The sequence below is a fragment of the Pempheris klunzingeri genome, chromosome 14 (genome assembly GCF_042242105.1).
Source record: "Pempheris klunzingeri isolate RE-2024b chromosome 14, fPemKlu1.hap1, whole genome shotgun sequence".
Classification (NCBI taxonomy): domain Eukaryota; kingdom Metazoa; phylum Chordata; class Actinopteri; order Acropomatiformes; family Pempheridae; genus Pempheris; species Pempheris klunzingeri.
The window spans coordinates 134197-155934 of NC_092025.1; the positions used below are offsets into that span (position 1 = coordinate 134197).

General features: G+C 45.2%; 2 protein-coding genes across 3 annotated transcripts; one reads left to right on the forward strand and one right to left on the reverse strand.

Annotated features, from left to right (window-relative positions):
• The first annotated feature begins 257 nt into the window (after positions 1-257).
• adora2b (adenosine A2b receptor) lies at positions 258-8208 on the forward strand. The gene is made up of 3 exons (XM_070843381.1): positions 258-327; positions 435-874; positions 6827-8208. The coding sequence occupies exons 2-3, from the start codon at positions 555-557 to the stop codon at positions 7557-7559; spliced, it is 1053 nt and encodes a 350-aa protein (XP_070699482.1). The 5' UTR covers positions 258-327; positions 435-554; the 3' UTR covers positions 7560-8208.
• A 1881-nt stretch (positions 8209-10089) lies between these two features.
• On the reverse strand, positions 10090-20885 carry zswim7 (zinc finger, SWIM-type containing 7). 2 transcript variants are annotated; one of them, XM_070843728.1, is made up of 6 exons: positions 20803-20885; positions 19452-19473; positions 18578-18680; positions 14076-14180; positions 11066-11183; positions 10090-10103 (listed from the first exon to the last, which is right to left on the reverse strand). In XM_070843728.1, exons 1-5 carry the CDS (start codon positions 20876-20878, stop codon positions 11073-11075), a joined length of 417 nt encoding a protein of 138 aa, XP_070699829.1. In that variant the 5' UTR covers positions 20879-20885; the 3' UTR covers positions 10090-10103; positions 11066-11072. The 2 variants fall into 2 exon arrangements, with proteins under 2 accessions (XP_070699829.1, XP_070699828.1); XM_070843727.1 differs by lacking the exon at positions 10090-10103 and having other exon boundaries at positions 10461-11183.
• Between the last annotated feature and the right edge of the window lie 853 nt (positions 20886-21738).

The following is a 21738-nucleotide window of genomic DNA, read 5'->3' on the forward strand; positions in this document are numbered from 1 at the left end:
GTACAAACAAAACAACATTTACATTAAACAAAAAGCACGTGGAGGCTGTTTAATTGGCGCGTAATTACGCACGCGGCCCCTTGACGCTCGTGATTCCATCGATATCACGCTACGTGTTCCCGCTCAGTGTGTGTGTGTGTGTGTGTGTTTGGGGCGTGGCTTGTCTGTGAAATTGAGTTTTTTTTCCTCCTCTTTTTTTCTTGCCTTTCTTCCCCCACTTCAAAAGTGCTGCCGGGGGGAGGTAGTGTGCCTGCCCCGCTCCGCCGCTCCACAGATCGGTCGCTGCTTGTGTGAAACCATCCAGAGACGATGTGCAGGTTCGTGAAGGTGAGCGACAGCAGTGTTCTCTGACTTTGTGTCTTATTACGCAGCTGCTAACCGAAGCTCCTGTCAGCTTAGTGTGAATATAAAGTCATCTCCTTTCTTTTCCACAGATGGCTGGCTGTGCAGCTCACACTTGTGGAATATTCCTGGATTACAGCAGAAAGACTTCTTTACTCCTCTGGGACTAGAGGCAGTGCCGTGGTTTAGTCCTTTAACACACTTCAGCTGACATGAATCCGTTCTACATCGTGATTGAAGTAGTAATTGCTGTTCTCTCCATATCCGGCAACATACTGGTGTGCTGGGCTGTCGCCATCAACACCACTTTGAAAAACGCCACCAACTATTTTCTGGTGTCTCTGGCTGTGGCTGATATTCTGGTCGGTTGCCTCGCCATCCCCTTTGCCATAACCATCAGCATCGGCATACACCTGGACTTCTACGGATGCCTCTTCCTGGCCTGTTTTGTCTTGGTACTGACGCAAAGCTCCATCTTCAGTCTTCTTGCTATTGCCATTGATAGATATCTGGCCGTCAAAATCCCTCTGAGGTGAGTCTGATTTTTACCACTGATGTGGAATTAATCAAGAAAGTCCTCCTGTAGGTAGGCAAGGCAAATGCATTTGTGTAGCACCTTTCAGACACAAGACAGGACATAAAACCATTAAATCACATGTAAAAGAGAATAAAAGCACAAGAAAATAAAGAGTTAGAGCTCAAGAGAGGACGACAACAGCTTGTGGATAAATAGTTACACTAGCTCTCTTATTGGAGTGCCTCAGTACACAGTGATGTTTTAAGGACCTTTCAGCAGAGCTCAGGTGTTCAGGAAGCTTGTTCCACAGGTGGGGGGCATAGAAACTAAAAGCTGCTTCACTTTGCTTGGTCCATGTGAAGATAATGAAGAAAGTGAGACCTGACACTAGAGTAGTCCCACACTAACACTTCTTTTACTTTATTCTAATCGGAGTCCTCATTTTTGCCCCCACCGCCTCTCTAGACCCTTTCATCCTACCCCCATTTTAAAAGAAGGAGCTCAGTGTAATTCTTCATCCCTAAATACTGACACGTGTCTCCTGTGGAATATAATGTGGTTTTCGGGGCTGGTGGATCAGTATCAGCTCTGTGAGCTCCTGAATCACTTTCCTGTGGAGCCTTGTGTAGAAAATATCTGAACTTGGAAGGAGAATCAGATCTAACCTCTCTAAACATTATAAATGATATATCTGCTGTTGGGACAGACTTAGCAAACACTTTGAAGTGTTTTCTAACCTTGTTTCATTCATCTAACACCACTTTACACCCAGTATGCTGCTGAGTTTATTATTTGTATTTCAGCTCAAGACATCTGTATCCGAGTACGTTTTATTGTCATTCCTTTTCCTCAGCTGATCCGCAGCTGACTCCATCTCACACCTCCTGCAGCCCGTAAAAACATGCAAAGGTCTGACAAGCCACAGGATCAATACCTGGCCACAGTGTGTCACTCCAATTGATCCTGATGGCAAAGGCCAGCGAGCTCCTTTGTGCAGCCTCTGAGGGACAGAGACACTCAGACAGCACAATGTTTCTGTGAATTCAAGAATTAATGGATTGGTGTTTGTGGCATTTCACCATGTCAAGGTTCTGTGTGTGTGTGTGTGTGTTTTTAAAGGTGAAAGTCACTGCAGCAAATGTTGTGAGCATGGGATGTGATACTGGGGGCTGTTGGGGCTGTGATGTGCCGTCATTTCCATTAGGCTCAAACGTTGGCAAGAAAGGACAGTTTGACACGAGTCGAGGATGAAAGCTGTCTGCCATCGACCAAGTGGCTTGTAAAATCCCCATTTCTGTTTCTATTTTTGACCCACGGACGAAAACCAAACCTTGACGCACCTCATGCTACCTCCTGAGGCAGAAAACAGACTTTAACAGTCTGTACATTTTACATTTTATAGTTTCCCCTGAAAGCCCAGCTCCAGCCCCCACTGCACACACAATAATAAAGTCCAGTGGGTGTAAGTTCAGCTCAAATTACATGTACACAGCTGTGTGTGTGTGTGTGTGTGTGTGTGTGTGTGTGTGTGTGTGTGTGTGTGTGTGTGTGTGTGTGTGTGTGTGTGTGTGTGTGTGTGTGTGTGTGTGTGTGTGTGTGTGTGTGTGTGTGTGTGTGAGAGCGTGGTCAGTCTGCAGGCCTGTGATTCTCTCGGATAAAAGCGTTTTCACAGATGGTCTGAGTGGAAGTGAAAGGCTAGAAGCAGATGTTTGAAACCCCATGAGATGACAGATCCGCCAATCTTCCCTGGTTTCATTTCTCAGAAAAAGACCCTCTGGCTAATTTGTTGCCTTCGTGCTGTTGGAGCTTTCAAATAACCTTTAGCCCCCACACACACACACACACCAGCAGCAATGCGTCACTGAAGCATCAGGCTGCTGATTCCACAGATTTCAACTTCAGCCTCCTCACTTTGTCTCAGCGCCTGTAGGGCTGTAGTGGGTGTGGTGCGGTGGGATTCTCGGTGGATTTGACTGCCCACACCTCCACACCATGAACGGCCTGACATGTTGGGAGCGATCCGTATTTGATGTTTTGCTGAGAGTGAGACGCTAAACATGGCGCAACAGCCAGGAGACCGTTTGGTCGGCTCCATACTTTACTGACAGACGAGAGGGAGCCAAAAACTTGTCTGTGTCTAATTGTTTTACTCAGAGAGCAGCTGAGCGGGAAGATAGCTGGAAGTCAGGGGTTAAATCCAGGGTGATTCCTGGCAGCAGGTTTTCATTGTTTGTACATTTGGCAGTGAAACCAAACTGACCACCTGCTGATTCTGCCAAGACTGTGAAGCATCACTTTAGTGAAATCCATGTTTACAGGCTTTTATTGTCGACTTGCCGTCAGTGTGTTATACAGCTTGTTTTTTAGAGACACACTCACACACACAGGTCATAATGCAAATGCTGCACAGATCTGTTAGCATACACACTGACGGACTGGGTGAGGCATGAAATCCCCCCCGTGTTGTCAGTCCGAACGGCCACCTGTTAGCTTTGTGTTTGAAGCAGGACTGCGGGACTGTGCCGGACATTTGAACGGATGTTGTGAGAGTTGTGAGTGGCCCGGCTGAGATCTGTGGCCCCCAGCGGAAGCACAGCGTCAGAGAAGAGAAGGGATGTATGGAGAATGGAGCAGGGGAAGAAAGCAAAACAAACATAGATGCCAGCGTGCTGTCGTCATGCCAGAGCTAATCCATTCAGTCCCCCTGCCCCCAAACACAGAGAGGGAGGGGGAGGGGGAGGGAGGCGATGTGCAGGAGATGGACCCTCTGGGAAATGGCCCATGTGCAGCCTGCTGTACTGCCGACTGACAGACAGAGGGAGTAGGTGATGAGAGGAACAGGGGGGAGGTGTGCAGGTCATCATGGGCCCTGAAGCTCCCTCTCCTCCCTCTGTGGGCAGAGTGCTGTATTATTCATGGCGCCCAGGACGACCCCCTCGCCTCCCTGCAGGGAGTCGCACACCACTGATGAATAACTGACAGTCTGGATTAGTACCATTCCTTTGACACTGGGCTCAGATGTGGACCAGGTTAAGGTGCCGTGACATGACTTTCATTTTACTGGCAAATCCTAAAGCAAGACTTTGATGGAGCAGACAGGAAGTGTGCGTGCCGCCAAAGTCATTTGAACCCATTTCCTCATCGACCTTACTTCACTCACAGCCTCTTATGAGATGACGCTGGCTTTATTTCATAATTTTATTTAGATATAATACAAATATGATCTATAAGTCTCCAAACCAACACTGGCCTGGTCATACTGCTGATACCTCCATGCCACTGACTGATACTGCTGCAGTGGCTGACTCTGTCTCAACACTGCACTGTCTGCATCCACATAAGCCTGTCGCTTGGGTGTGGTGAGGATTGTATCTGTAGCAACATACACACTGGTTCAAAAAAGGACATTTCAATATACACAAATGATATACAAATGATGCTGATTGTGTCCTTTTGTAAATGGAGTGTTTCTCCTTCAAACTGCTTGACCCTGTCCTAAAATGATCTTGCTCGCTGATTAAGTGTAGCAGTGACAGTCTGTGTTAGTGTCTGCAGATTAGTAATGTTGGAGGCAGACAGGAAACCAGTGGCTTGACAGGCAACAAAGCTGTAGCATCTTTATCATTCAGCTGCAAGGGCTCCTGCTTCCTGCCTGCTCTGCTTATGTCTGATGGTCACCTGGCTAAAGGACGTGAAAGTCTGAGAGTACAGTGAAGTGAAACACCGGACAGACAGACAGTGATGCTGAGGGGGTGCTGTGTTGCGTTAACTGTGTTCACAAGGAACATGAAGGCAGTCAGTTAAGAAATAATTCTCAGATCAATGATTTGTTAAAGTTTTGGTAATTTACTAATGATTTATGAATAACTTTGCTAATGGCTTATAAATGACCTAACAGATGAATACAGAGAAGTGACTTATTAATCATTTACTAATGGTTATTCCCCCAGTAACTAATGTTCTCATGATGATCTATAGCTGATCATTATTACAAAGTGGAACTGCAAAAGTCACATTTTATGATGTGGTGTGATCGCACACTGTGCAGCTGTAGATGGATTATTTGTGGCACCTCCAGCTCTGACTAGCGTGTGTGTGTGTGTGTGTGTGTGTGTGTCATTACCGCGTGGTTGCTTGTCTGAATCACTTCAAGGAAACAGCTCGTTTTGCTTCAAGTGCTGTTCATATGACAGTCTGCCCTCCACATGCAGCCTCTGTGGACTTGTTCTTCATAACTTCAGGTTCTAGTGATGAGATGGGAAACATGCTGAATCAGTCTAGTACTCAACATTAATGCCTTTATCGAGAGTGAAAAACGAGACAAAATAGTGTATCAGTGCTGTGTCACTGGCTGCTGTCCTGTTTGGGTCTTGGTGCGCTCTGTGGAGGTCCTGCTGCAGCGTGAGGACCTGAATGAACACAAACAGATGTGATCTGTGATCTGGCCTCACACCTCAAATGAGGCATGTGCAATTTATGTAATATATGTGAATTCTGGTGAGGCAGGATGTGAGATGCTGCAGAGGTTGCAGCTGATTTCGTGCTCTCCTTTCGCAGCTGATAATGTGTTCAGGAGTGACGTGAAAACAAGCCTGTCGTTTCCATGGAAAGTGGAAATGACATGGAAAGCAATGTGCAATGGAACAGTTTGTTTCCTTTTGCTTAAATTGAATTGGGGGGTGTAGTCTCCACAGAACATGTTCATCCCCCCCCCCCCGTGCCAGGATTCATTAGGATTTTGTGTGGTCAATCCAAATGGAAGCAAAGACTGCTCTGGGTCTGTGTGGTGCATTCAAGAGCTAGTGTGACATCAGGAAATCTGGCTCACCATCAGGATGATGGCCCAAACAGCCCAAAAGTCTAAATGAATCTGGTAGCTTTACCCAATAAAATGGGTTGCTGTTGCATGCTATCAAACTTAACTAACATAGTGATAATGTTCAAAAAAACACAGCAGCTCACCATCACACTTCATCATTCCTGTCGCCTGCATGATTCTTAGCCGTATTCAGGCCGATGTGCACCAGACGGAGAGATATAAGAGTAACGCAGTGTATCAGTTAGGATCAAACATTTTTGCAGAGAAGAACCTGTCAAACTTCTTGATCAGTAACATCGAAGTCTTCTTAACCCTTTATCGGGCAAAGCACCATATTTGGTAACTTAAGTGGGAGTTCAAAATGCCCCCCCCTTGCCTCACCATGAGGCAGTAGAACTACCAGATTTCTCCAAGCCAATCAGCGACAATCAGGCTACATGACAGACCAGCAAGAAACCATATATGGTGACTTCACTGACCTTGATTTTCACCATAACATTACATTTTTTTTTGAAAAACTCACAAAAGAAAAAAAGTCTATAAAGGGTTAAAGACAGAAAGTACTAAAAAAAAAAAGACCTGTCTGCTAGCTTCGAGCTTCGTTGGGAATTTCAGACAAATAGAAAATGAAATAAAGATGTAACAATCATCAGTGGAAACACACAAACTTCAAGCACTTCCAAGGAACCTAAACCAGAAAAAAAGGCTTCTGAAGACTTCTGAATCCTTTACAATCACATCTACATATATAAACATAGTTTATATTTTATACCCACAGCAATCAGTATACATATACATATATAATGTCACATTGTTTATTTTACCAGCTGTTCAAGGCAGCTCACTTTGATTGTGTGTTTGAAGCCTGATTATCATCTGGCGTGAGACGCGAGGAGACGACAAACAAATGTTACATGTGACTGTATAGATGAGACACCAGCATATGTTGAAAAGAAAGCATTTTTAAAGGAGTATATTGTAATTTGGGCACATTCCTAACCTTGAAGTGGAAAAAAATTGAGCATTTATCAAACTTTAAAATCCTTGCACTAACCGTGTATTACGCTGATACTTTAGCTGTGCCCTTTCTCCAAAATGTCTACATGGGGACATTGTTAAGACAATAACCCCTGCTGTGTTCTCTCCAGGTACAAGGAGTTGATGACAGGAAAGACTGCCAGGGAGATCATTGCGATTTTATGGATCCTGTCCTTTGTCATCGGCCTCATCCCCTTCTTTGGCTGGAACTTGAAGTACTCGAGGTGCGGGAACAGCAGCTCTGCAGCGGACAACACTACAAACGCTGGCCTCACGGACGGCCCGAGGGCCGGAGGAGACGTACTGCAGAGCTGCAAGCTCAGGTGCTACTTTGAGAGTGTTGTGGACATGAAGTACATGGTCTACTTTAACTTCTTTGTCTGTGTGCTGCTGCCGCTGCTCATCATGCTGCTCATCTACCTGAAGATCTTCACCGTAGCCAGGAAGCAGCTGAGACAGATCGAGCTCAAGTGCGTGGGCAACGGGGACAGCCATCACCACGGGCTGCTGCAGAAGGAGATCCGGGCCGCCAAATCCCTCTCCATCATCGTGGGACTGTTCGCCATCTGCTGGCTGCCCGTCCACATCCTCAACTGTCTCACGCTGTTCTATGGGGAGCTGAAGAAGCCGCAGGTTGTCATGTACGTGGCCATCATTCTGTCTCACGCTAACTCCGCAGTCAACCCCATCATCTACGCTTACCGCATCCAGGACTTCAGGAACACCTTCCGCAAGATCCTGGCCCGGCACTTCCTGTGCCGCAGGGAGGAGCTGTACCTCAGCTCCAACGGCAGCCGACGCAACAGAGACCAGATCCACATGACCATCGACCCTCTGCTATAGAGAGCGAGTCCTGGCAGAGCAGGAGAGCTGGCTCTTGAATTTTATTTTCACTGAGGTTTCTAATGTTTACAGAACAAAGGTGTGATATGTGAAGGCGAACTGGTGTCAAGCGCACCTTGAATGTGGACATTTATTTATGAATTGCGCTGAGTATCAGGGGTCAAGCAGTGAAATGTTGAATGGAGAGTCTTACATAACTTTTGTATTGTGAAGGAGTTAAAAACATGTTGAAGCTAACTGGATTTGTAGGACTGTGAACGGGATCCAAACTTTGCTACATTCGAAAATGCTATTTATCATTCTGTTACGACTCCAAACACTCCTGCTATTTTATACTGTCGACATTCAGTGCCGGTGTTTGTTCTTTTATTTATTTATTATAAGACCATATCCTTGAGAAGACTGTGTGGCTAGATCTGTACTAGACAGGTACAATGGCAGTAGTCTACATCTGTGGTTGTTTTCCCCTCGTCACCCTTTTAACTGATTTCATACTCATGACCATCACAGGCAGAATGAAGTCCAGATTTTCTTTTTTAACCCTTTATCGGGCAAGGGACCAGATTTGGTAACTCAAGTGGGAGTTCAAAATGCCGCCCCTTGCCTCACCATGAGGCAGTAGAACTACCAGATTTCTCCAAGCTAATCAGACAGACCACATATGGTAACTTCACTGACCTTGATTTTCACCATAGAGTGAAAGTACAAAGTAAAAAAGTCTTGTAATGGTCTGGGGTTGAAATTTGAATTTCTAAGTATTTCAATGAGTGCCCTATAAAGGGTGCTGCTGCTCCCAAATGCCAGTTTGTGCAGGTGTTTGTGTCGCTGCACTAGTTTGTTTGTCCTCTGCAGTAAATGTGTGTGCAGGCGGAGGGATACTGTAGTCTACAGAGGGATCAGAAACAGCAGGGACTCGCACACATATTGGAAAACACTACTGGAAGAAAAAGGGGAGACTACGACATAAACAAGAAAATATGAATACGTTTCCTATCCCATGGCCCATCTTGTGCAGCCACGGGGGGTCTGCCACGGCAAGGAAATTATTATACCCCCCCCCCCCAATGGCCGATTACAGATATTGAGCATCATTGATGAATATCTTTTCTGGGCGTAGAGTGATCACTTTAATCTTTAATTTTAGATATTTAGATCCTCCCTTTAAATCCAAAGTATTACCAAAAAGCTTTGGCTTCTTGCTTTGACACCAAATCCTCAGCCGTTGTCTTTTTGGTCAACTCTCCTCACTCTTGTCTCGTAACAAGTGAACTGTGGCTCCTGCTACTCTGCTGCACTCTGAGTTTATAACTGTAGTGTTAGTATTGATAACACACTTAGTATTGTTCAAATTTGAGTTTTCTATTGGATGAACGTAGGTGCTAGCATGCAAAAATAAAGTAAATGGGTTTTATTTCTCTGAAAAGCAAAGGGACAGTGGACAATCGGCGTACGTCCACACACCGGTACTAGGTGACTACCGCAGCAAGCATACAGTGCCTCCCTGATTCATGATCTGATTCAGCCACTTAGACCCAAACATAAGAAGTAGTTTAGCTAAACGCATCTGCAGTGGTGCTCCGGATCATTTCCATGTTAACAAGACAAAAGCTCAGGACGTGGGGGAGTGACTGATGTGATGGCATGCTGTAAACAGACGAGCCAATGTCAAAGATGATACTTCAAATCAATGCAATTGACATGAATCCTCTTCATCCACGCCTCTGGTACACATGTATTTAGTGGCTCTGACGCCATAAAGCACCACTGCTTTGATGACTGGGGTGTTTCTGAATGTCACTGCCTCAGGAGTCCAGCTGACAGCCCCTCTCCCCTCAGACGGTCTCAGCTGGGAGTCTGAGGCTCTCCTCCTTAAGCTGCCCAAGTCACTGACTGGACTGATTTGAGAAAACAATGCAGTTTTACTGGGCAAACCTCTAAATATGTTGCACTGACGACACGTTTTAATCAAACTCTCGATGAGCCAAAAGACCTTACTCTTCCCGTGTAGCATAGACAGGCAAAGTCCAGTTGAACCTGAAAATAGTTACTGTATAAGTGAAGCAGCTAACCCTAGCAAAACATTCCCTTATTTCTTTTGCATTCGACACTTGCCTGTATGCAGCATCACAGTCTGAGGCAGCACAGCTGCAGCACTGCTTTCCATCAAGTCAAACCTTCAAGCACATGATGCTTTCTGCAGGTTTCCTGTTTCCTGTTGAGCTTATGAGAGAGAGCTGATGAATCACAAAAAAGGTCTTGTGAATTGAATCAGAGCCAAGCAGAGTTTAGTTTGGAGTGTTGTAATGTATGTGAAAAAACACGAGGGTGAACGTGGTCACCTGAGAGCCATCACTGCAGAGATGAAAACACATTGCACTGACATTTTAGACTCATTCCCGTTTGGTGTGCTTCATTGGTGGTGTTGAACCATGTTGTGTTGGTGTTTCACAAGTGTTCTTAAGTTGAGCACTTGCCTCTACTGCTTTGCTATCTCCCCTCATTGGCCGTTGTGTCCAGTGTTCCACTTCTGACTGACTCCAAGGGCTAAAATACAGGAGTGTGCCAAAGCTTTAGTACATTCCAATGGAGACATCTATACTGTAACTGCACTGTAAAGTTGTATTCTTTCCTTTGTCGACTGACGTGTAAAAATAAGTACTGTAGGTGTCTGGCTTTCTACAAGCTATTAATTGATGTCAAACTGTTGCCTTCTTTGCAATTTTAAAGGTAAGACGGACAATAACAAGTTGATCTCATTCAACATTCCTGCCTTTCATTCCGAAGTACCTATCTGTCAGTGTGCTGTAGTGTTGTCACTAATCAGGAAAACATCTACTGTGGTCAAGCTGATGTTCAACCTTTCCACAGGCCATTCTTTCTTTCATTCAACAAAACTACGACTGCGAACTGATACTGCTATTTAACATGATGCAATCTGTATGTACGGTGAATTATTTTGTTAATAAAGGCAATGTTTATATTGTTACACAGCGGTCTTTATTCCTCACATTTCAATTTTAAATCACAGAGCAGTTTATATTTAAGAATGAAACAGAGTAAAGTGTAAAGGAAGGAACCTCTGTACGTATGTCTGTCCCTCCCAGACACCAAGAGCTGTTCATCCGATCGACGTCATACTTTTGGAGTCTCTATCGGTCTGTCACATTAACGGTTCTCGATCGGCCGCTCTAAGCGGGCAGGGCGATAAAGTCTGACCTGAGCAGAGCGACCACAGTGCTCGTGTTTTTAAAATGAAGTAACTTCAGCATGCAGGCGCTCACTTCTCCCCTAATGGATGCTGCCTCAGATAAAAAGTGTCTAAAAATAAAGCGGCACATGCTCAATGAACAGATGCCGTTTCCCTGGAAACAGAATAAGAGCTCCTCCAAAAGAAAACACACATAAAGCAACATCTGGTGTCTTTCACAGAGACATATGACAGCGCGGGAGCCATTGGTAGTCCGTTTAAAGCACCGGCTCTGGTCCGCCCGCAGTACTGAATGTACCTGGGGGTCACGGGGCTGCGGTCCCGCTCAGCAGCATGGACATCTGCTGATCGGACACACTGTCCTGCTGGGTCACACCCATGGCCCGGCACAGGTAGACTGCCAGGATGTGTTTGCACTGACAGAAAAGAGAGAAGACACAGAGTGAATACACGACGACGGGCTTAATCAAACAGATGTACGGGAACACCCTGGACACACTTCAGTCATTTCAAAGACTCGGGTACATATTGGACTAGAAAAGGCCTGCTTGGCTCTGACCTGCTGGGAAGTTTCCACTGAGTCTCAGGATAATAGTCACAAAGTAAATGCCAGAACAATTCCCGATATTTACATCAATGCATAAACATTTCTATGAATGAAAAGCACATGTGGTTAAGGTTGTGAGAGTAGATCATTGTGTGAAGACTCCAGTAGCTAAATGTGTGTCACTGAACACATTCATTATTATCAACATTAACATGTTACTCATTGACTTGTTTTCACCCTCAGCCTATTCTCTGCCTTATAAATGAGTTTTCCTCTGCGACACCACGTCTGTGGTGCGTAAGCAACAATCCAAGAAGTGCGGTGAAAAGGACAAAGGTACAAAAGTTTACGTGGGTCTCCTGTTGACGCTGATCTTTAGCACATGGCTGTCTGCTGTTGGTGGAGGAGCTCCTTTATCCGTCCTAAGCTTGTCAGAACAGTGTGGACCTGGCTCGGCCTTATCCAGTCGCACTGGAATATGCAGAGCCCCTGAATGAGTGGCTCCAGCGGGGGAGCAGACTGCAGACTGCATGGCTAAACTCACTACCGAGTGCCATATGGTTTGGACTTTGGGACTGGAGATTAATGTTAAAACCTGATTCATCATAATCTTTATCTTGCACCACATTTTAGCTTCTGAATGTAACAACACAAGGTTAACTCCAGCTTCATCTAGCTAGCTGGAAAGGTTGCTGGAGTCTGCTGAGGCGGTTTATTTTTCTGTCTTTTCATGGGGAATGATATCAGTGGTGCTGATGTGCCCGTGGAGTCTCTACGGTCTGCTACAGCTCTCCGTTTCTCACACTGATTTTAGCAGCGTCCTCCAGGGAATCAAGTCTTCCTGATATTGGGAGGGTGAGCAGAGGCTGTTTGCTTGCAGATATTTAGAGCACAGAGTCAGTCAGGGCGGAGACGCCCCTCAGTGACCAGACAAGACCATGACCTGACCACAATACATCTGTTGCACTCATTTCAACATGCGCTTCGTCTCACTTTTGACTGGGTGACGGGTTTCTCCAGGATTCACGCCTGACTGACAAGACACAATGGCTGAGAAACAGCCTTCATGCCTGTGTGTGTAAATATACTGCGGTATACACGGTGTACCATATATGGTGTTCACACACCCTTCAACCCCAACAAGACACTTTGTTTGTCACCTTCTGTGTAGGCTCTTTTTTTTTTTTAAAGGTTTCTTGATACTACCAAAAGCACTATTTCTATCACATCCTCTTACTACCCAGAGAAAAACAGAGGAGGAGGTTAAAATGTTGATATCTTGTGCTCACAGTGCAGGAGCATGTCATGTACCATGTCTAACCCTAACCCTACTGTACCACTGTACCTGCAGGCACTACTCAGGGCTAAACAAAATACAGAAAAACATTCTAATCTAATGAATCATTTCATCTCAGTCTAATTATCATAAAAAGGTGCTACAATTGAACAAGGCATATATTTAAGGGCTGGCTCAGGCCTTAGACCAGCCCCTAGTTATGCTGCTATAGGCTCAGACTGCCGGGGGACTCCTATGGTGCACTGAGCTCCTCTATTCTCTATCCTCCTCTTCCTCTCCATCGTTATGTCTCATGTCAGCCAAATGTCTGCCTCTAACTTGGTATCTTCCCCGGAGCCTTTCTGTGCTTTCTCATCTCTCAGGTTCCTGTGGATCCTGTGGATCCTGGTCCTGCTGATGTGGTTCTCTGCTTCATGAATCACTGCTGTGGATCGTCGGCCACTCGTCATGTTTTTCAATAATATCATACTGCTAATCTGTTAGTCACATTCCTATTGTCAGTGCTATAGTCACTGCTAGTACGTTGGTTACTGTTTGTGTTGTCTCTCTCTCTCTCTCTGTCTCTCTCTCTCTGTCTGTCTCCCCCCCCCCTCTCTCTCTGTCTCTCTCTCTCTCTCTCTGTCTGTCTCCCCCCCCCCCTCTCTCTCTCTGTCTGTCCAACCTCCACCCAACACGGACCCCTACAGAAGCCGCCCACATTGAGCCTGGGTCTGTTCCAGGTTTCTTCCTGTTAAAGGGGAGTTCTTCCTGCCACTGTTTCCTAATATAATATCTGATGCTGCTCATGTGGGGATTCTTGAATCCTTAATGTTGAATTCCTGAATCGTTGGTCTCTCTCTAATTAAAGAGTTTGGTCTAGACCTGCTCTTTATGGAAAGAGTCTGGAGATAACGCTGTTATGAATTGGCGCTCTATAAATAAAGATTGATTGATTGAACATCAATCAAATATCAAATTAGATATGACAGTAAAGGACAGTGCTCTTTCGTGTCAAGATACACACACAATACTTCATACCGAATCAACGAAAACTAAATGTGATTTTAAATAGTGTTGAAAAGACAGCATTGACAGCATTTCTACTTTTTATATGAAATATTTATAAAAAAATACAAAATATGTCAAATGCTAGAAATAGCACTGACATGCCTCTTTTTGAATAACCTGACTTTTTATGCCCTCCCCACTTGTGAAGCCTAAGCTATGCTCTTGCAATATGATTCCTCAGATACTTTTTGAGTTCCTTTAAAGAAAATAAACATGTTCGTTTACAACTCTCTGGTCTTCATTTACATTCACCTACGATTTAAATCAGAAACTGATCAAAGTAGAAGTTAAGAAGAATACAAATCTGACCAGGCAATCAGTGCTGGCCTTTCATACTTGGCAGTTTTGGTTGGTGCCAAGAGTATTGAGGCTCCATATGCAGCCCTCATTGTGTGGAACAGTTTGTGGGAGACTCACCAGCAGGCCCTCATCTCTGCGGAGCACAGTGTAGGCCAAGGCTGGGCACGGGCAGTAGTGACAGGACACAAAGCAGGTGTACAAACGGCCCGAGCCTCCCATAACCTGCAACAGATTCATGCAAAGCACATTTACATACTGTATGAGGCGAAGCACGTGTGTATCGACCTTATCTGAAAGACCACAGACAGAGACAAGTGTGAGTCGTTTCGTTATAAGGGGGCAGGTTCACAAGTCAAGTATGATCACAATGCTGTTTGCATTGGCAGCCAGCTGCTTGTGGTGCAGCTGAAGAGCAGCGGAGGAAAACAAGCTCGTTGCCACATCCCAAATGTCCCTCGACTAGTTCAGACATGACTGGCTGAGCTCCGACAGTCTGAGCAGTGGAGACACCCACATGTTTCCAAGTACGTCGCTCTCTCTCTCTTTCTTTCTTTACTCTCTATGTCCTCCTACTCTCTCCACAGCCTTTTTATCACATCACCTAAAAAACTCCTCTTCTGAAACTGTCTTTCATTTTTCTTCTAATTTTCACATCATTCCTACTTGTGAATTTGAAAACTATTCGTCCTGAAGTTACACAGCGGTGAGATGAGACTGGTGTTGATGTCACCTGGAGACGAGCCCTGCAGCTGCTGCATGTGTGAAATCCAACTGTTCACACATTATGAGGGCAGTCATGCTGTTGTACTGGGATAAAGGCAGAGACCTTCTCATTCACAGCCGTCCCTTTAAGTAAACTAATTTGGGTGGAATATCTCAAAGCTGTTTCAGGGTCACGTCACAGTCCACAATCACCAGAATGTCCCAACTTCAATCGTCTTTTTGCATGATTCAGGGCTTGAGTTGAAGCTGAGGTTGCCTCTACCAACTTTCATTTCTCATTAGTTATTTGAAGGAGACGAGATAGAAATGATGCATTTTTAAACAGCCCGTACGTCCCGTCCATGATGCTGCCGCTGACTTCCAACTACAGACAGTGATTTAAGTTTCATCCTCATGCACATGACACATGAGGACATTAAATTGGTGGATTAGCTTGACACTTCACACTAACTAATGCCTCCCAAGATGTTAGAGCAGGCTCCATTATTCTCCAGCGCTTCGATAAATTACCTTTTCCTGTGACCTACGGAGCAAAAATCTCTCTTTGCTTCAGCCTGACACCTCATAATAAATAAGGCATGAAAGAAACAATTACATGGACTCAAAGTACCTCAGCGAAGATGCATAAAGTGCCATGAACAGCAGGATCAGGAGAGAGACACCAAGCCAAGGTCCGCTACAGATTCAAAGAGCCAAGTTCATTGAGAACCAGCTCACTCTCAGGCCCTTTTTGTTGTCTGCTGTCGTCGTAGATTATGTGGCTCTGCTGCAGCTCACGCTGCAAAGCTGCCAGCTAACATCCTCAACCGACACCCCAAACTGTAGGTCTGCGCTACCTGGCAGGAGTCCAGGTTTCCTCAAAACAACACTATACATCAAGACGTGCCATTCAGTCGCGGCAGAAGGAACAGCGAGAGTTAAAGCCTCAGCGTAGCTCTGGAGGAGGGTCGTCCCAACTCTGTCCACTGAGACAGACACAGCCCCAGTGGCAGTGCTCCATACTGTGCATCTGCATCGCCTCTGTGAGTCTTTGGCAGACTAATACTGTGTCCAAGTGCTTCAAGACCTGCTTGTCTGCGTGTGTGTGTGTCGATGAGCTACTTGAAGCGCTAAAAAGCCTTCTTCCATGCCGCATAGGGTTTGTTTTACATTCCTGTTAGGAGAATGGTTTGGCAAACGAATGCCACTGGAGAAAAGATCAAACAGATTTGAGACCCTTCTCAGCTGCTTCTCCTCACAACCAGGTGCTCCCGTTGGCACAGCTTCATCTCAGATGCTCCTTTCACCACCTTAAGGATTCATTCTTGTTCTGTTTGCCACAGACAGGCCGGAAAAAGAGATCAAAAAAATCACATGAGCTAGTTTTTTTTCCTACTGTATTATGCAACTGTACAGTCCAGCGAGTCCCAGACAGGTCATTTAATTCGACATCATATAAACAGTCCAAAACTCAGAGAAGTTAAATTTACGATAGTACAAAACAGTAAAACAGCGAATGCTCATTTTTGTAGGTGCCTGTAAATGTTTGGTGGTACAGTGTTCAGTTTGTACAGTTGGAAATTCATTACTGTTGACAATACACTACTCACTACTTCCTATTTCAGTACAACATCGCCTACAAAAAGGTCACTGTACATTGCAAATGAGATAAGGTGAAAAATCCCACAAGTAAAATGTCACGCTCTCACGAGGACAGAGGAGACCAAAACCACACTCAGTTGGCTCCCACAGGCTTTACAGGAAATGACAAAAATGGTGGAATTTGTTAATTCATCAACTACTTCAGTATCTCTTTGACACGGTGCCCAGCTAGCATGCAAGTGACTGTACTTCATATAAGCTGTGTGTTATCTATGTAATAATATATATATATATATATATATATATATATATATATATATATATATATATATATATATATGTGTATATAAAACATGGGTGTGGTGATTCTCTGAAAAACATTTAAGAAAATTCATTTCTGCTTTGAAAAGATTTTTCCTTTTGATCTGATGAGATAAATCTGCTCCCTCAACTTCTCCCCAGCTTACAGGAAATGTGTAAGGATGACTAACTGCAGCGGGGCTTTATTTTTAAATGAGCCACTGCTCCCCAAAATGTCGTCACTGCCTTCAAGAGGGTTAAAGGTGTTCTTCTAACTCACAGTGCTGCCACATGCTGCCCAAATACGGCCTGTCAACAGGGGAAGCTCACAGCCCTCCAATCTGAGAGGTCATGGCTGTCATGACATGTCCTTTGATCGTCAGAGCCACATCTTCACCTCCTCCAACTTGTATTCCTGAAAAGTCAGAGACCTGCTTACATTCGTGGAAGTGATGATATCTTAATGCCATGCCAGCCGTGTTCTGGTTGGTTTTTAACAGCTGCCCCCCTGTCAGGTTATAACGGAGAGTCAGAGCAGGGAAAGCTAAATATTTGTGGCCTAGCTTTGACGCAGACGCTACGTGAACTCAGATCTCACTTAATGCATCACTGTTACAACAGAAAACAGAGCAGCTCAGATCACAGGAGCAACACTCACAACTGCCAAACATGATAAAAATTAACTACATCTTCCAACATCAACATCATGACGAAGGGAAAGAAGAACACCATGTGACTGTCACTGTCACGGACCACAAACAGCCTTGAGGGGAATGAAGTGAAACAATGAAAACGCCAACCATTGAAAGTGTCCCAACACAACAGAACCCGCATCCTAATTTAGCTGCACTGTATTTTACAGTTCCTTTCATAAAACCTGAAGGAGTTTACAGGAAATTTGGGTCACAATGACCACGACCTCAGAGTGACTTGTGGTGGGAGAAACGAGGCAGTCCACTATATCCTGCTGAGATTAACTTTGGGGCCGGGATGACTCAGGTCAGAGCTCATAGTAAAGAATAGGAGCATTCTTCTTTGGTACGAGGCGTTCTGTGGCTCAGCGGTAGAGCGGGTCGTCCCTCAATCAGAAGGTCGGGGGTTCGATCCCCAGCTCCTATGGGTCAACATGTCGATGCGTCCTTGGGCAAGACACTGAACCCCAACTAGCTCCTGAAGCAGAATAGTCTCCTCCAAATTACATTCCTCCTGTATGAATGATGTGTGAATGGGTGAATGAGGATGTCATGCTTTGAGTAGTTGAAACAACTAGAAAGGTGCTGTACAAATACAGACCATTTAACACAGGGGGAATAGTATTTGTTCCATTATTCAAAAGCACTCCCTTTTTTCCAGTTTGTAGTGATACATTTGTAATGAGGTATTATAATATAACTCACAGGAGTATTACCAATATGTCAAACCTGAGCAAATTAGCACCTTTTAGTGTGACCTTAGAGTCACTGTATTCAATTGGCACACACACAGCAGTGTGTGTGTTTGTCTGATTTTACTACTGGAGGATGACAGAGACTCAAGGACTGATCAGAAAATGAAGGTCTAACAACTGACTGAGGTGATTTATTTTCCCAACATCATCAATCAAACCCTGCATCACTGTGCTCATCTTTAGTCGTTAACTCTCTAAAACCCTCACCGTCTTGTTGCTCTCCTTACGTTGCTATGGAAGATATTGAAGCGATGACAGACAGGCAGACAGACAGACAGGCAGGCAGGCAGGCAGGCAGGCAGGCAGACAGACAGACAGGCAGGCAGGCAGGCAGGCAGGCAGACAGACAGGCAGGCAGGCAGGCAGGCAGGCAGGCAGGCAGGCAGGCAGGCAGGCAGGCAGACAGACAGACAGACAGGCAGGCAGGCAGGCAGGCAGGCAGGCAGGCAGGCAGGCAGGCAGGCAGGCAGGCAGACAGACAGACAGACAGACAGACAGACAGGCAGGCAGGCAGGCAGGCAGGCAGGCAGGCAGGCAGGCAGACAGGCAGACAGGCAGACAGACTGACCTGGAATGCTTTGCGCCCACTGGGAGATGACACACAGGTGACTGAACGCTGGTCAACCAGGTCCAAAGCCTGCAGCGCACAAGGCCCGAAGACAAACTTCATCCTGAGAGACATGAGGGAGGAAACGAGTGAAAGACGCACAGACATCAACGCGTTTTGCACTTCTGTCCACAAGATGAAAATCGTGTGTGTGTGTGCAGGCTTGTTTGGGGGGCTACTGTCAGTACAAGAAGCAGCATTTCTGCCTCGTACAGCCACCTCTTCCCTGTTACACTAAACCTCTTTAAAGTTGGTTTGAAATATATATAGAAAACATCATGGAAAATACCATGTAAGATTATTACACTGATCTTCAGTGCAATAAGCAGTGAAACACTCGTGTTTAGTTTGCCATTATCTTTCATTAGCAATCATTAATGTGGATTACAGATGAGAAAACCAGGGGATCAATAGTGAAAATGGAATCCTGTCTGCTTGTGTTTTACCACAGAGTGTGATGAGGAGCCCCTGAACCAGCGGCTTCCTGACAAACAGACAGGATGTGGCCGTGTTGACCCAGACAGTGAGCACCCCTTCACTCTCAGTAACGTAAACCACCATGGCAGGAAATGTCTCCGTGGAGACACAGAGCAGCATCATGTGTCTCAGTGCTCCGTCACTTTGGCAAAAACCTCCCTCACACCCACTCAGATTAAGTCATGTGCCTTTTTACTGAGATCAGAAATCAGAAACGGGGGGATTAGTAGATTTATGCATAGCCTAAAAATCACACAATTTTATGAGAAGCAAATATAATGTCACTGGTGGCAGAGTTAGTGAGAAATATCTGTGATGGAAGTCAATGGGTGATGGCGACAATAACACTGACACTTACGCAATGAGCAGGTCGTCAGGAACTGCAAAAAAGGGACAAAGAAAGACATTTCTTAAAATGTGTTTTCATGTTGTTTTTTAACACACAATCAAAAATCTATTCAAAAAGGGTGATGAGCACTTCGGCCATGACTTGGTGGTCGTGGTTAAAGTATCTGATGTCTGAAGCTAAGTGTATGGAACCGTGGAGCAGCAACCGCTCCACTCTGCTCCACTTTTTGTGTTGATGTTAAGCTAAAGATACTATATTTAGATACACAGACAGGACCTTTACTTCTACTTGTTTGTCTTGGCTTTGCTTCTTAATAAATGTTTATTAGTTACTGGAGAACTCTGCCAAGACATGATTGCCTGGTGGTTTCATTTTGTGATGCATTATTCTGTGGTTTGAACAGAGAGAACAGTACTTTTCACTGTCTGATGGCTGCAGTTAGTCATTTTAAGGTTTTATACACACACACACATTCACTTCATTATGTTCTGTTCACATTGACCACTGCTAGTTTAGATAGTAGTAACATCTGTAACAAGTGTTTGCTTTTAATCACATATTTCTACACGGTGTTAAGAATCTAGCTACTTATAGCTTCATCTTCATGTTCGACGTGTCGTTCATGAAACTACCAATGGGCCTGTTTCAAAGCCAGTCGTAAATGACTTAAATGAATGACGGCTCAGTTCCATGTGATTGTCTCAGTAAGCCATCACAGTGAGCCAGCACACACAATAGGCCTTTATCACAGCAGCACAGGTGTCACAATAACAAAGACATATGATGGCTAAATTCCATTTAGCTGCTTCTGTTTTGGGGTCATGGCTCCGTGGGCCTCAGGAACAGAACATGGCCATTGTTAATATTATTAGCACCACCTGAGCTTTTCCACCGATGACCAGGACCCTGGGAGTGAAGGAGCCTACCGTGGCAGAGCCAAGGCTACACCTGTGCTCTGACTGGGGTGGAAGCGCTCCATGTGTCCTGGTGTCTGGCCTGTACTGTCTGCAGCAACACCAGCGTGCTGCTACCTGGGAAATCCTGAGGTTGTAGCTCAGAGGTTGACACGTGTCACAGCAGCGCCACCTGCAGCCTCTCTACAAAACTACACTGTTGTCAAACTCTACCAAATGCTGGACCAGTGTTACCGTGGAGCCACGACAGCTGCGTTTTGGTCGGTGGAAAAGAAAAGTTAACTCTTCCGCCTGACAAATGATGAGTTTAGTTTGCTCAGAGAGAAAAGTGAGTTTGTCACATTCTGCTATAACCGACTGTTAGCTAGCAGTGCTAACGCACAGCTACGTTACCATTAAAACTGTCCAGCTGTCACATTAAACTCCGTGTCACGCTCTGGCCTTACTTTGAGACGTCTCCTGGTATGTTTTTTGAATATCTCGGAAAAGCTGTTCAGCTACCTGCGGTAGAAACGACCGCATATTCACAGTTTTGTTTCCGGAAGTAGTCCACTCCGCTAGCCAATGAGGTACGACCAAAATATTACGACTTCCGGTTTGGACCTCTGTCATTTTCACGCTGCTGCCAACATAGAAACACCTTGTGGTAGAAACAGCGTCCGAGGAAACTGTTGGATACCCTCCGACAGGCTGTTTGAGACCCCGTTAAGAAGGAGAAGATCGGTAATATGTGGACCTGCTCACAGGCCAAAGAGCATTAAAGGACCGTGGCACCTCAGCAACCGGAGCTCTGGACTAAAGAGCAGCTTCTTCCTCCACGATCCACCTTCAGAGTTCCTCTGCAGCGATTAGGACTACAGCCCATACCGTGTACAGTGACATTATAACCTGCTCTTGTCCCTGAAATGGTCTGTGGCATGTGACAGCCAGACACATGTATAACTACTACTATAACCTACTTAGACCACTGACATGTTACTGTTGGTGTCATTTAACAGTTGCCTGTGTCTGACAAGCCAAAGGTCGATTCAAGTGCATCAACTTAAAGGAAGGCAGCCGGTCTCCGACTAATGAACAGGACTACATTATGAATACACAGTAACTTGACTGCAGTTAGCTTCTGTAAGGCGTCACGAACGGAGTCACCTCGTAGCTCATAGGCCGCAGCAGGCCTGCAGGAAAGTAAAGCCACTGGGTACCAACAGGGCAACATCAACCGGAGGAAAGGCAGTCACTGAACACACGACACCTATTAAGAACCTGCACATTTTCAGTGGTGGAGAACTGATCCACTTTATTTGATTGGTCTGAACTCTTGTAATAGCCTACTAAGAGACATTGTGCGATACAAACATTGCATTTCAACATCATAGGATACACGG